Source organism: Oncorhynchus masou, chromosome 26 (assembly GCF_036934945.1).
Source record: "Oncorhynchus masou masou isolate Uvic2021 chromosome 26, UVic_Omas_1.1, whole genome shotgun sequence".
NCBI classification, from domain to species: Eukaryota; Metazoa; Chordata; class Actinopteri; order Salmoniformes; family Salmonidae; genus Oncorhynchus; species Oncorhynchus masou.
In genome coordinates, this window is record NC_088237.1 from 25,094,487 (window position 1) to 25,110,880 (window position 16,394).

General features: G+C 47.1%; 1 protein-coding gene across 1 annotated transcript in view; it reads right to left on the minus strand.

The window, feature by feature from the left end:
* Positions 1-16,394, minus strand: part of LOC135515092 (staphylococcal nuclease domain-containing protein 1-like) — a 335,980-nt gene that overhangs the window by 105,507 nt on the left and 214,079 nt on the right. Inside the window, exon 9 of the mRNA XM_064938925.1 lies at positions 550-691. Within this exon, the coding sequence (XP_064794997.1) occupies positions 550-691 (142 nt within the window). The remainder of the gene's footprint in view (positions 1-549; positions 692-16,394) is intronic.

Sequence of the window (16,394 nt, forward strand, 5' to 3'; positions counted from 1 at the left end):
GGGTGAGATCCACACCCACCCCCACCTCGTTACGGAACACACACTAGTGAATGTGTGATTGAGTGAATGACCGAGAGAGAAAGAGAGTGATTGAACCAATTAAAGCAAAGTGTCTTTTTGTGATGATGCAACACGCTCATTAACCCCTGCTCTGTCCAACCAACTCCTCGTTCCCACGAGGCATGGGACCAAGCACACAGTCACATTGAATCACAGCCTCCCGTCCTATTCAAGGAGCCAAAAGGGGATAGGCGCTGGAGCCAGCCTATCAGACTCCTCTTCGGCTGTAGTGTGTAGTCATCCATGAAGTCAGCCTCGAACTAGTCCCGTCTCCCGTTGCACACACACGAAAACACAAACCAAAACAACCAGGGCAAAATATCCGACAACACACTCCCACACACACACACACACACACACACACACACACACACACACACACACACACACACGTCCTGGGTGTAGAAGTGCATGGTGTCCGTGATCTCAGTGACATATACAGCTCTGTAGTTGGCTGTGCGCTCTCTCTCTCCCCCCCCACACACACACCTGTCTCCACGTCCTGGGTGTAGAAGTGCATGGTGTCCGTGATCTCAGTGACATATACAGCTCTGTAGTTGGCTGTGCGCTCTTTCTCCTCCATCACGTGCACCACCTCCTCCACCTTCTTCTCCTCATAGTTGGCCCAGATCTGAGGGGGGGGGGGAAGGTCACATGATTAGGGTGAAGCATGACAGAACACTCCCTGTTCTTATGTGTAATATAATGATATCATTAATATGAGGTCTTTCTCGTTAAATTGGAGATCTACTTGTAGGACAAATTAAATAATATACAGTCCCCTGTCTGACTGAAGACCACAGCAAAAAGGACATTTCTCATGTCTAAACCTCCAGCTAAGCATGCCAGTTCCTTATGATACGTCACATGATCAAACATCTAACATACTCAAAACAAACCCAAACTACTACTTTAATCACTGCCAACTCCAACAGAACAATTCATTTACACTCCTAAATGACTCCCATTACTTGATTCAGGGCCTGTTTTGATGCCAAAGGGAAATACGGAAACAACCCCTAGACCGGAGAAACATGGGTCTGTTATCTAACAGCAACACCAATCCCCTGTGGGACAACCTCTCTCCCTCTTTCCCTCTCTTCACCATCCTCATCCACAAAACAAACACTATGGACGCACAAACACACACGAAAACACACACATGCGCGCACCCTGAACCCACTGGTCCCAGACTAGGCAGCCTTATGACTTGAAGCTGGTCAGGAGCCCTCTGGTCCCAGACTAGGCAGCCTTATGGCTTGAAGCTGGTCAGGAGCCCTCTGGTCCCAGACTAGGCAGCCTTATGGCTTGAAGCTGGTCAGGAGCCCTCTGGTCCCAGACTAGGCAGCCTTATGGCTTGAAGCTGGTCAGGAGCCCTCTGGTCCCAGACTAGGCAGCCTTATGGCTTGAAGCTGGTCAGGAGCCCTCTGGTCCCAGACTAGGCAGCCTTATGGCTTGAAGCTGGTCAGGAGCCCTCTGGTCCCAGACTAGGCAGCCTTATGGCTTGAAGCTGGTCAGGAGCCCTCTGGTCCCAGACTAGGCAGCCTTATGGCTTGAAGCTGGTCAGGAGCCCTCTGGTCCCAGACTAGGCAGCCTTATGGCTTGAAGCTGGTCAGGAGCCCTCTGGTCCCAGACTAGGCAGCCTTATGGCTTGAAGCTGGTCAGGAGCCCTCTGGTCCCAGACTAGGCAGCCTTATGGCTTGAAGCTGGTCAGGAGCCCTCTGGTCCCAGACTAGGCAGCCTTATGGCTTGAAGCTGGTCAGGAGCATTTTGGTCCCAGACTTCGCGCTCTGGTACCGCTTGTCACCAGCCTTTAGCAGCTGGCTAATTAATTAACTGTGTGGTATCATCAGCTAATTACCTTCACAAGTTCTCTCTCTGCCTCCATCTCCCCCTCTGAGCAATGTTACATGCTGACTAGACCAGGCGTGAGTCTGTGGGTTAACTGCGTGTGCCATCGTGTTGATTTTGTCCATCCACACCAGATGCGATCAGGACACGCAGGTTAAAATATCAAAATCAACTCTGAACCAACTATATTAATTTGGGGACAGATCGAAACACATGAAACATTCACAGCCATTTAGCTAGCTAGCTTGCTGTTGCTAGCTAATTTGTCCTGGGATATAAACATTGGGTTGTTATTTTACATTAAATGCATAAGGTCTTTCTTGTCTGGGTCTTTGTAGAATTTTGACCCATTTTAAGTCACATGTGTTCTCTACTCATTTAATCCACAGATAAAAGAGGAAACCTAGTTAGTTTCCGGTAATCTCTCCTCCGTCAGGCTTCTTCTTCTGACTTTATATGGCAGTTGGCAACCAACTTTACAGTACATTACCACCACCAACTGGACTGGAGTGTGGACCTCAGTTCATCTTTCAATCACCCACGTGGGTATAGGCTCCTAAAAACCAATGAAGAGATGGGAGAGACTTGTAGCACGTCAATCGTTAAAAATATAACCAAGTTCTATTTTAGCGCCGGGCTACGCAGACGCTCATTGACGCGAGCGATCAGTTTGGAGGAAATTACTGAAAACATGTATGCGTAGATTTATTTCGCAATGCTGGCGCATGTAACGCGATGCACAGTGTGGTCAGCATGCATGTTTGCATGGTAGGCTAATTACACCCAGCGTTTTATAGGCCTTTTTCGGCATGCTAGCACTAACCAATTACATCTGACGTGTGCAGGGCAAGACATTTAAAGGCCCATTTCACTACTGCAATGAGTCGTGCTAGTGAATCGGTTTACTGCCTGCTACCTTGAATCATTGGGAAAAAATATTTATTATACAACAAGTGACACAGTGCGCCAGCCGAGCGAGCCTTGGCGGGTGCCCTGCCCATCTAGAGACAAAAGACTGGGTCAAACCACCTAATTACATTCAATTGCTTCTTCATGGTGCCAAACAAAGGGAAGGGATATTTTTTTTAAAATAGTTTTGTGAATACGACTGACCAGGAGTTAATTAAGACCCAAACATGGCCACGCTTCACAAACTTCCACTGGTCCCTTTCCCTCATTTTCTCCATCCCTCCCTTAGATATTAAAGGAGTCAATACCCACAATGCAGTGGGGCTTCAGCAGAGGGTAATGACATGTCTGGGCTTTTAATAAAACCTGCAGGACCAATCCGAGTGACACAGATTAGTGTGTCACTGTTCATGACTGTGACAACTGTCACCGTGGTGGCGTCTCTGTGGGGGTTTGGGAGTCGTTCAGGATGATTCAGGCCAAGTGACCTCTGACACAATGGGCCACGTCACGCCGCCGTGGCAAGGGAACAGGAGAAGAGAGCACTCACAGAATACCAATCACAACGCTGCTTTCACAACAACGATGCAGAAGTGGCCTTCCACATGGTGCTCGCCCCCACACACATTATCTCCCGCTGTGCCCTAGGTGGATGACCTTCCGTGAGCAACCGACCATTCCTGTTTGTTCCACTTGAACGCAGGTATGTGACTGCTGTTGCTGCTTGGACACAGAGATGTGAGAGAGCGAGAGGAGTTAGGGTTTCCGAGCTCCCTGTGTCCGCCTTCAAAAAGCAGAGACAGCAAATCATCAGTCCTCTACTCCTGAAAAGGAAAACTGTTCTATAAGGACAACAACAGTCTTCCAAAAGGAGGAGGACGACAACAACAGTGTTCCAAAAGGAGGAGGACGACAACAACAGTGTTCCAAAAGGAAGAGGACGACAACAACAGTGTTCCAAAAGGAGGAGGACGACAACAACAGTGTTCCAAAAGGAGGAGGACGACAACAGTGTTCCAAAAGGAGGAGGACGACAACAAGTGTTCCAAAAGGAGGAGGTGTTCCAAAAGAGGACAAACAACAGTGTTCCAAAAGGAAGGGACGACAACAACAGTGTTCCAAAAGGAGGAGGACGACAACAACAGTGTTCCAAAAGGAGGAGGACGACAACAACAGTGTTCCAAAAGGAGGAGGACGACAACAACAGTGTTCCAAAAGGAGGAGGACGACAACAACAGTGTTCCAAAAGGAGGAGGACGACAACAAGTGTTCCAAAAGGAGGACGACGACAACAAGTGTTCCAAAAGGAGGACGACAACAACAAGTGTTCCAAAAGGAGGACGACAACAACAGTGTTCCAAAAGGAGGACGACAACAACAGTGTTCCAAAAGGAGGACGGAAGTGTTCCAAAAGGAGGAGGACGACAACAACAGTGTTCCAAAAGGAGGAGGACGACAACAACAGTGTTCCAAAAGGAGGAGGACGACAACAACAGTGTTCCAAAAGGAGGACGACGACAACAAGTGTTCCAAAAGGAGGACGACGACAACAAGTGTTCCAAAAGGAGGACGACGACAACAAGTGTTCCAAAAGGAGGACGACGACAACAGTGTTCCAAAAGGAGGACGACAACAACAGTGTTCCAAAAGGAGGAGGACGACAACAACAGTGTTCCAAAAGGAGGAGGACGACAACAACAGTGTTCCAAAAGGAGGAGGACGACAACAACAGTGTTCCAAAAGGAGGAGGACGACAACAACAGTGTTCCAAAAGGAGGAGGACGACAACAACAGTGTTCCAAAAGGAGGAGGACGACAACAACAGTGTTCCAAAAGGAGGAGGACGACAACAACAGTGTTCCAAAAGGAGGAGGACGACAACAAGTGTTCCAAAAGGAGGACGACGACAACAAGTGTTCCAAAAGGAGGACGACGACAACAAGTGTTCCAAAAGGAGGACGACGACAACAAGTGTTCCAAAAGGAGGACGACGACAACAAGTGTTCCAAAAGGAGGAGGACGACAACAAGTGTTCCAAAAGGAGGAGGACGACAACAAGTGTTCCAAAAGGAGGAGGACGACAACAAGTGTTCCAAAAGGAGGAGGACGACAACAAGTGTTCCAAAAGGAGGACGACGACAACAAGTGTTCCAAAAGGAGGACGACGACAACAGTGTTCCAAAAGGAGGACGACGACAACAGTGTTCCAAAAGGAGGACGACAACAACAGTGTTCCAAAAGGAGGAGGACGACAACAACAGTGTTCCAAAAGGAGGAGGACGACAACAACAGTGTTCCAAAAGGAGGAGGACGACAACAGTGTTCCAAAAGGAGGAGGACGACAACAGTGTTCCAAAAGGAGGAGGACGACAACAGTGTTCCAAAAGGAGGACGACGACAACAGTGTTCCAAAAGGAGGACGACGACAACAGTGTTCCAAAAGGAGGAGGACGACAACAAGTGTTCCAAAAGGAGGACGACGACAACAAGTGTTCCAAAAGGAGGACGACGACAACAAGTGTTCCAAAAGGAGGACGACGACAACAGTGTTCCAAAAGGAGGAGGACGACGACAACAGTGTTCCAAAAGGAGGAGGACGACAACAACAGTGTTCCAAAAGGAGGAGGACGACAACAACAGTGTTCCAAAAGGAGGAGGACGACAACAACAGTGTTCCAAAAGGAGGACGACGACAACAACAGTGTTCCAAAAGGAGGAGGACGACAACAACAGTGTTCCAAAAGGAGGAGGACGACAACAACAGTGTTCCAAAAGGAGGAGGACGACAACAACAGTGTTCCAAAAGGAGGAGGACGACAACAAGTGTTCCAAAAGGAGGACGACGACAACAAGTGTTCCAAAAGGAGGACGACGACAACAAGTGTTCCAAAAGGAGGACGACGACAACAAGTGTTCCAAAAGGAGGACGACGACAACAAGTGTTCCAAAAGGAGGAGGACGACAACAAGTGTTCCAAAAGGAGGAGGACGACAACAAGTGTTCCAAAAGGAGGAGGACGACAACAGTGTTCCAAAAGGAGGAGGACGACAACAAGTGTTCCAAAAGGAGGACGACGACAACAAGTGTTCCAAAAGGAGGACGACGACAACAAGTGTTCCAAAAGGAGGACGACGACAACAGTGTTCCAAAAGGAGGACGACGACAACAGTGTTCCAAAAGGAGGACGACGACAACAGTGTTTCAAAAGGAGGAGGACGACAACAACAGTGTTCCAAAAGGAGGAGGACGACAACAACAGTGTTCCAAAAGGAGGAGGACGACAACAACAGTGTTCCAAAAGGAGGAGGACGACAACAGTGTTCCAAAAGGAGGAGGACGACAACAGTGTTCCAAAAGGAGGAGGACGACAACAAGTGTTCCAAAAGGAGGACGACGACAACAGTGTTCCAAAAGGAGGACGACGACAACAGTGTTCCAAAAGGAGGACGACAACAACAGTGTTCCAAAAGGAGGAGGACGACAACAACAGTGTTCCAAAAGGAGGACGACAACAACAGTGTTCCAAAAGGAGGACGACAACAACAGTGTTCCAAAAGGAGGAGGACGACAACAACAGTGTTCCAAAAGGAGGAGGACGACAACAACAGTGTTCCAAAAGGAGGAGGACGACAACAACAGTGTTCCAAAAGGAAGAGGACGATAACAACAGTGTTCCAAAAGGAGGAGGACGATAACAACAGTGTTCCAAAAGGAGGAGGACGACAACAAGTGTTCCAAAAGGAGGACGACGACAACAGTGTTCCAAAAGGAGGTCGACAACAACAGTGTTCCAAAAGGAGGAGGACGACAACAGTGTTCCAAAAGGAGGAGGACGACAACAACAGTGTTCCAAAAGGAGGACAACAACAACAGTGTTCCAAAAGGAGGACAATAACAACAAGTGTTCCAAAAGGAGGACAATAACAACAAGTGTTCCAAAAGGAGGACAACAACAACAGTGTTCCAAAAGAAGGAGGACAACAACAGTGTTCCAAAAGGAGGACGACAACAACAGTGTTCCAAAAGGAGGACGACAACAACAGTGTTCCAAAAGGAGGACGACAACAAGTGTTCCAAAAGGAGGACGACAACAGTGTTCCAAAAGGACAACAACATGTTGCATCAGCATGTTATTAACACACCCAGGTCGTCCACATGGCATGGGGTTTAACATGGGATAATCATGCTATGATTGTGACGTATGAAGTCAGTAGTGACAAATGGTAAAAGATAGGCTTTGGTTCAACTAAGGGTGAAATGTGCCTTGCAGATGTCACAGCCAAACCCCTTGAGGTACTGAAGAGTAGACTGACTGTTTTACTAAAACCACAACCGGCATTATATACAAATGTGCAAAGAAATATGCAAATGAACTCATTAATAACGAACAAAGTTAAAACACTGCAGAGTGTGAAGAAAGGAAATGTGAGTCTGGAAGGGCTTACAGCAGTACTGGTATAGACTGGAATGGGAGGTCATTTAGAATGTTCTGGCAGACTAAGAGACATTACATTCAGAGAATTCCCTTTTTCACACACGCACACTGCCTTGTTCACGTGTGCACACACACTCCCCGGGAACCAGGGGGATGGGGACATTGGGAACATTGATTAAAGGTGACAGCATGTCAATTCCAATAGTGTGTGTTCGGCCAGGGGGAGACCAAATCTCCATCAACACCCAGAGCACAGACACACACACACACACACACACACTAGGGAAAACACACACACACACACACTAGGGCAAACAGACACACACACACACTAGAGCAAACACACACACACACTCTAGAGCAAACACACACACACACACACACACACACACACACACACACTAGAGCAAACACACACACGAGAAGAGTGAGATGAGGGTAGTAGGGTGCACAGACAGACACACACACACAGGTTGGATGAATCCACACTGCTGTCATTGTCTGTTCTACACTACACAGTGAACTATCACTCGATGTAGGACATGCCCACAGACCTCCACATCAGCTTCAGTCTAAACCATTTTCAACAACCCTGCTACTCCTTCTCTGGTGTAGGCTATACACTAGCGTACTTATCTCATGCTGGTTTTAACAAACTACTCTACCCAGAAGCCTTTGCTCTAAACCTCAAGTACTTTGCTTGCAGCCTGTTGAAATAAGTTTTCAAACCTATCACACAATGAAAAGTACAGCACTATTCATTAGCAATTGAGGTAATTGACATTTTGAAAATACTCAGCTGTGGAACAGCTAGTCATATCAGTCTAGAGCTGGAGGAGAACATGAATGTAGGGAGAGCGTATGGAGCAGCCTCTCTCCAGTTACACCACCCACATATGTAGTTTCATTGTTAATTCATTATTCAATAGTGCTCTGCAAACAATACAAATCAATACAAGTGCTTGTTATTAATAAAAGTGCCCTTTGCAGATCAATCTAAGCCTCTATTACGTTCCTAATGAAGGGGCCTTGAGAAGTGAATGCCTCACTAAATAAATGGCTGCTCTCTGGTCATGTTTCCCTTCGAGTCTACATCTTATATGATGAGTGAACCTCAAACGTTCGTCACCAAACACTCAAACTATGCTTGTTTGATGGGAGACACGAGACAATGCCCCCCAAGAAGATTCAATAAAGTAAATATAGGCTACATGTTCACCTGAACTTCAAAACATTCAGGCCTAGTTCCCAATCCCACATTCAATAACAAAGATGCATCATTCCTCCAATTCAATCGTCCAACGACAAGGTATTCACTCAGGTCAGGACATAACAAATCACTACCTCATCCCCACTAGACTTGATTGGTAAACTAATTCCAATACCAGGCTTTCCTTACAATGATGAACGTTGTATTAATGAGTAGTGATATTAGGTAGATGGGGTTGGCGGGCCTGTGGGTGACCCCGGATTCCTCTGGCTCAACAGTTGCCACTGTGTGTCGAGGGAACTTCGAGGCTGGAAATGATGAACCAGCCTGGTGAATCAGAGTGCCACTCCAGCCATCCAATCCATTCCACCACTACACCACTCAGGGGGCTCAATAGTGCAGCTGTGGTGCATCCCATGTAAGAACACAACCTAGGCCTGGTACGCAGTCGCCAACACAATGGCAATCCACACAACGCTTTCTGTAATGGGGACGCGATCTAAGTCTACTATGCATTCATCAGCCACATAGAATATGAATGACAATGACATTAATTAATACAATCATTGTATTTGTATGGACAACACACTCTGGCAAGCCGTGCAACACTTACTGTACATGACAGTGTGCAACACCTAGACCCACACAACACACATTGATGACCTGTGGTGTGATGGAGTAGTGCACAATTTACTGATGATGCTTTACATACATGTGTACAGCCATGTTAATGAACTGTTAGGAGGACAGAACATGACGTCTATACACAGTGCATCCATCATGGAACAGGAACATTAGTAATGACTAGAAGCATGTTTACAGGAATTATTATCGCTGGTAAATGTTTGAAAAACATGCACAGTGGGGGAGGAATCTGTAAAGTGCTTGGCTGATTGGCACATGGGAGGATATGAACAAGACCAATATCTACAGTGTGTGTGTGTGTGTGCGTGTGTGTGGAGCCAGAATGCGCGTTTTACACAATCTCAATAGCTGTTTTAGTAAAACCATCGATCAAAAACAGGGAGGCATAAAATCCCCTCTCACTTGTCTTAAGGGCAAATGTTAATTTTTCAACCATCGGGGGTGGTGGCTGGTGGAGCTTAGAGAGAGCAAGGGGGTTGACCATGACTGATTCGACGACGAAGACCGATGTTCTCGTCAGATAACACACGGGGAGATGTGGGTTGAACGGTGAATTATTTGACTGATTGCAATCACTTAAGGTAAAAACACAATCCTCCGATCAAGACGAGCGCCAAGCAGGTGCCTCGTAGCAATGTTCTTATTTGGTGCTAATTACATTTCCTCCTGACCAAAACAATGAAAGAAAACTACAGGGCTCGTCTCTGATTGGATGGGTGCCTGATTGACAGGTGTCATTGGGGACCCACACACCAGTACACTGGAGACAACACTAGAATGTGAGGACCGGTTATCCTGGGACATTAACCCAATCACCAAGGTTAACAGGGGGTGGTTAAGCAATAAGGGTGGATGTTTGTGTGTGATGATTTACGGTATCTGTATGTTAGTATGCAGGCCACGTGGTTCTCAACTCACTGCTTTGAGCACAACGCCGTAATAAAACTCACATGTAGGCTACACACGCATACGTAGTCCACACACACACACACACACACACACTTGGGAAGAAAGGGTGGGACAGGAGGGTGAGCTAGGACAGTGCCTTCACACACTGGAAGAACACAATAACACGCTGGTTTATTGGCTTATGACACACTGAAACACAATAGCCCAACATAGACGCCAATTTAACAATACTATACTAGGGCTGGGCCAATATACATACCAATCCCAACGCACTAGCGCTGGGCCTATATACAAACCAATTCCAACACACTAGGGCTGGGCCTATATACATACCCATCCCAACACACTAGGGCCTATATACATACCAATCCCCACACACTAGGGCTGGGCCTATATACATACCCATCCCAACACACTAGGGCCTATATACATACCAATCCCAACACACTAGGGCTGGGCCTATATACAAACCAATCCCAACACACTAGGGCTGGGCCTATATACATACCCATCCCAACACACTAGGGCCTATATACATACCAATCCCCACACACTAGGGCCTATATACATACCAATCCCAACACACTAGGGCTGGGCCTATATACATACCAATCCCAACACACTAGGGCTGAGCCTATATACATACCCATCCCAACACACTAGGGCTGGGCCTATATACATACCAATCCCAACACACTAGGGCTGAGCCTATATACATACCCATCCCAACACACTAGGGCCTATATACATACCAATCCCCACACACTAGGGCTGGGCCTATATACATACCAATCCCAACACGCTTGGGCTGGGCCTATATACAAACCAATCCCAACACGCTTGGGCTGGGCCTATATACATACCAATCCCAACACACTAGGGCTGGGCCTATATACATACCAATCCCAACACGCTTGGGCTGGGCCTATATATAAACCAATCCCAAAACACTAGGGCTGGGCCTATATACAAACCAATCCCAACACGCTTGGGCTGGGCCTATATACAAACCAATCCCAACACGCTTGGGCTGGGCCTATATACATACCAATCCCAACACACTAGGGCTGGGCCTATATACATACCAATCCCAACACACTAGGGCTGGGCCTATATACATACCAATCCCAACACACTAGGGCTGGGCCTATATACATACCAATCCCAACACGCTTGGGCTGGGCCTATATACATACCAATCCCAACACACTAGGGCTGGGCCTATATACATACCAATCCCAACACGCTTGGGCTGGGCCTATATACAAACCAATCCCAAAACACTAGGGCTGGGTCTATATCACAGCACAGGAAAACCACTAACACGCTGGTTTATTGGTGTATGTAACACCTGGGGTTTAACAATACTATACTAGGGCTGGGCCAATATACATGTGCACTAATGGATTGGGGCTGGGGAAGCTGATCCCAACATCTGGGCCTATATAAGACTTCATTCTTTTCCCAAACACTAGGCTTATACATACCAATCCCAACACACTAGCCCACCCACCCACACACTTAAACCACACAGATACACACCCCAGGCAGACACACGCAACACACTAGGCGGTCATAAATCCCAACACCATGAGCTCTAACAGCCCTCCCAATCCCATTTTCCCCACACACTAGTCCTCTCCCCCACAGCATGGGCTGGGCCTCTCTAGGACAAGACGGGAGAGAACGCAGAGACACCTGGATGTGGTTACTTAGCAAATAGATTATGCATTAAAACTGAACAGGTGGTGCGGCTGGTGAGTATCGGGGGGGGGGGAGGAAAGTAGTGAGCAGCTGGGAATTTAAACAGAGTGAGAGAGGAGGGTGAGTGAGATGAGTGGGGAGAGTGCGGGGAAGAGATTGAAAGAGAGAGAGACTCTCCTTAGCCTCTCATATCACAGCCAACAGATGTCCGTAGACGGGCGGCGGCTGGGCGAGCAGCGGTGGGCTCCTCAACCCCCGGCTTACATGACTCATTTCAGAAAATGACCCTTAAGCTCTCTCTGGTTGTAGCCTTTTTAACTTTTTCAAATTGACACAGGAGCTCATTCACCGTTCACTTTACCACTTTACTGGTTCTGGTTTAGCACTTGGCGCTTGAGTGCGAAGGAGTTTATCGTGGCGGACGCTATCGCCACCTGGATACCGAGGTGACCACAGCATGGTGTAACCATGGAAACAGGAGGAGAAGCATGCATGCGGAAAAATCTTGACACATACAAAGATGAAGACACACATGACACACACACACACACACACACACACACACACACACACACACACACACACACACACACACACACACACACACACACACACACACACACACACACACACACACACCTCTGTTTTGATGTGACCCAGGCTCTCTCCATCATTCAAATGAACACACACTTCTCCCTCTTTTACACACACATACGTTAGCACACTGGGGGAACCATTATAACACATGGAGTCTTATGCAATGCGGCCGTTTTCTGCTAGCGGTGTCTAACGGCGGTCATGATAGGGAGTCCCATAGGGCGGCGCACAATTGGTCCAGCATCGTCCAGGTTTGGCCGGGGTAGGCCATCATTGTAAATAAGAATTTGTTCTTAACTGACTTGCCTAGTTAAATAAAAGGTGAAATAAAATGAAAACTAAAACATCATCAAGCTACAAGGACATCAGAAGGAAAACAAAGTGGCGCCATGTAATTAAAGCTGCTGTAGTCTGCCTGACGAGGGTGTGTGTGTGTGTGTGTGTGTGTGTGTGTGTGTGTGTGTGTGTGTGTGTGTGTGTGCATGCGTATACAGTGCCTTCAGAAAGTATTCATACCCCTTGACTCATTCCACATTTTGTTGTGGTACAGCTTGAATTAAAAAAGGATTACATTTTCCCCCACCCATCTACACACAATACCCAATAATGACAAAGTTAAAACATGTTTTTAGACAATTTGATCACCTCTCTCTCTCTTTCTTCCCAGTGTATCACCACTCTCTTTTTCTTCCCAGTGTATCACCACTCTCTCTTTCTTCCCAGTGTATCACCACTCTCTCTTTCTTCCCAGTGTATCACCACTCTCTCTTTCTTCCCAGTGTATCACCACTCTCTCTTTCTTCCCAGTGTATCACCACTCTCTCTTTCTTCCCAGTGTATCACCACTCTCTCTCTTTCTTCCCAGTGTATCACCACTCTCTCTTTCTTCCCAGTGTATCACCACTCTCTCTTTCTTCCCAGTGTATCACCACTCTCTCTTTTCTTCTTCCCAGTGTATCACCACTCTCTCTCTCTTCCCAGTGTATCACCACTCTCTCTTTCTTCCCAGTGTATCACCACTCTCTCTTTCTTCCCAGTGTATCGCCACTCTCTCTTTCTTCCCAGTGTATCACCACTCTCTCTTTCTTCCCAGTGTATCGCCACTCTGTTCCCAGTGTATCGCCACTCTGTTCCCAGTGTATCGCCACTCTCTTCCCAGTGTATCGCCACTCTCTTCCCAGTGTATCGCCACTCTCTCTTCCCAGTGTATCGCCACTCTCTCTTCCCAGTGTATCACCACTCTCTCTTCCCAGTGTATCACCACTCTCTCTTCCCAGTGTATCACCACTCTCTCTTCCCAGTGTATTACCTTGTATGTCTCCATCACCTTTTATCTATCCAGCAGCAGAGTGGTTTCTATGACCCTGGTTCTGCATTCTTTCTCTCCCCCTCCCTCAGAATAAAGTGGGTTGGAATTCCTTCTTGATGAAATTAACACTTTCTCCCACTACATCCCCCATTCTCCCCCTCCACCAGCTCTGTTTATAAACCTGCTGGCTTATTGTGCGTGTGCACACTTTCTGTCGTATCGGAGGAGACGGTAAAAAGGGGAATAGAAAAAAAAACAACCTCCAAGTTACATGTACAAATATGCAATTAAAAGCCAATTAATCAACTTTTAATTAACCGACTACTTCACCCAGGCTGCCATGGCAACATGGAGGGGAGATGGTGAGGTGCTTACAATCTCTTTTAGAGAGAGAGAGAGAAAGAGAGAGACGGAGAGAGAGCGAGAGAGAGAGCGAGAGCAAGATATAGAGGGAGAGAGATTGAGAGAAGAAGATAGGGATAATTTTTATTATTTATTTCACTTTTGTATATTATCTACTTCACTGGCTTTGGCAATGTTAACATATGTTTCACATGCCAATAAAGCCCCTTGAATTGAATTGATAGAGAGAGGTAGAGGAATAGGGAAAGGAAGAGAGCGAAAGAGTAACAGAAAATATGGAGAGCGAGGGATAGAGAGACTAGACTAGTGCAGCGACAGATGAGAAAATGCTGAAGACAGAATGGCCAGCTTACGTAACTCTGTCTCTCCTTCAGGCAAGAGGGAGAGAAAGAGAGAGCGAGAGAGAGAAATAGAGGGAGAGCTAGTCTGATTAGCACATAATAATAAAGTGACCCATTCACCAAACTTCAATGGGGGGGCCTAACACAGTCAGTTAACTGAGATGGTCTGACCCACATCAGCTAGTTTGGGTCATTGAGCCAAATGCTGGTTCTAAATGGGAGTAAGTCAGGTGACTAAATAGTTGTGTGTGTGTCTGGAATTATCAATGGGGCACAGAGTAGCATGTTACAGTGCCATAGCAGCCGGTAAGAAAGCTTGGTACAGGCACTGGTATGATGTGTTCCCCTTCACCTACTGGGGAATTACTACTTCCTCCCTCCTTGATTGGCAAGTGGGAACAGGGCCCGCCCCTTGCTGACCCTGTCACCACGAATAGAGACACAAGTACACGTATGTGCAGACAGACAGACAGCTAGGCTAGCTAATTCAGAAAGGACTACCCCTTCCACACTTTCCTCCCTCCATCCACCCCCTCTTTCCTCCATAGACCGGGGGACAGTGACAGCACATGAAATTCTCGCATTAAGGAATGGCGTTTTCTGTCAGCTCCTAACCCCCCCCATTCTAACCTTAACCCATGGTGTGTGTTAGTGCATTTGTGTGTTAACTAGGTATGTGTGTGTGTGCTCCTCAATGTGTGTGGAAGTGAAAGCCAGTGCAGATTTACGGGCGGCTATAAAAGCCCCCATGGGGCCCCCAGAGGGGAGAGGTGGAGAGTGACCGTGTGATTGATGCTGTGAGGACCTTAACTTAACGGCCTGCTACAACTCTGGAGGGGATGAACTGTCAGGGCCTGGGCAGTGGTAGGTGAAAAAACATGTAGAGAGACCCACACAGAGGCAGGCAATCACACACTGATACAAATGGACACTTGGCAACACAGATAGGACTAACAATGAACACACACACAGGTAAAACAATGACAAGTCCAACTCAATGCTATCGCAATAAATGCCCCTATCGAATGAGTACAGTTAGTGAGTGAGTGAGTGAGTGAGTGAGTGAGTGAGTGAGTGAGTGAGTGAGTGAGTGAGTGAGAGAGAGAGAGAGAGAGAGAGAGAGAGAGAGAGGAGAGAGAGAGAGAAAGAAATTCATTTAGGAGTGCAATTGGCTGAGGATCTAAGAATAGTCCTAGCCTTCTACAGAGGAGGGCCCTCTCTCCTAATCTCCTGGTGAGAGCAGGTAATAAAGAGAATTGATGAGCCGTTAGAATATAAAAAATAATATATCCCATTTAGCAGACGCTTTTGTCCAAAGCGACTTACAAGTCGGCTGGGGCCACTACTTTTTGCATATGAGTGGGAATCGATGGCGTTGCAAGCGCCATGCTCTACCGACTGAGCCACACAGGACCCACCCAGATTCTGAGTTATGCCCCAGTCCTACAGTAGGACCCCCCCAGCTAAAATCTGTCTGGGAGGGGGGCTCACAAAACCACACAGGGTGCAGTCTTTACACATGTCAGTCTGTGTGGTGTTCGTGTTAAACCCCAGAGCAGACTGGACATGGAAGCAGGAAGTGCATTGCAGTACTAGGCACCACTGCCTGTGGCCTAGCTACCTAGTGTAGAGTAGAGGCAATTACCTAGAACTAAACATGTTAACTTTGTACTCCCTGTAGTTCTCATATTGATACACTAAACAAAAATAGAAACATAGCATGTAAGGTGTTGGTCCCATGTTTCATGAGCTAAAAGACCCCAGAAATGTTCCATATACGCAAAAACTTATTACTCTCACATTTTATGCACATATTTGCTTACATCCCTGTTCGTGAGCCTTTCTCTTTGGCCAAGAGAATCCACCCACCTGGCATACTGCATCAAGAAGCTGATTAAACAGCATGATCATTACACAGGTGCACCTTGTGTTGGCGACAATAAAGGCCACTCAAAAGTGTGCAGGTTTGTCACACAACACAATGCCAAAGATGTCTCAAGTTTTAGAGAATTTATCAGTATGTCCAACTGGCCTCAAAACCGCAGCCCACGCCAGCCCAGG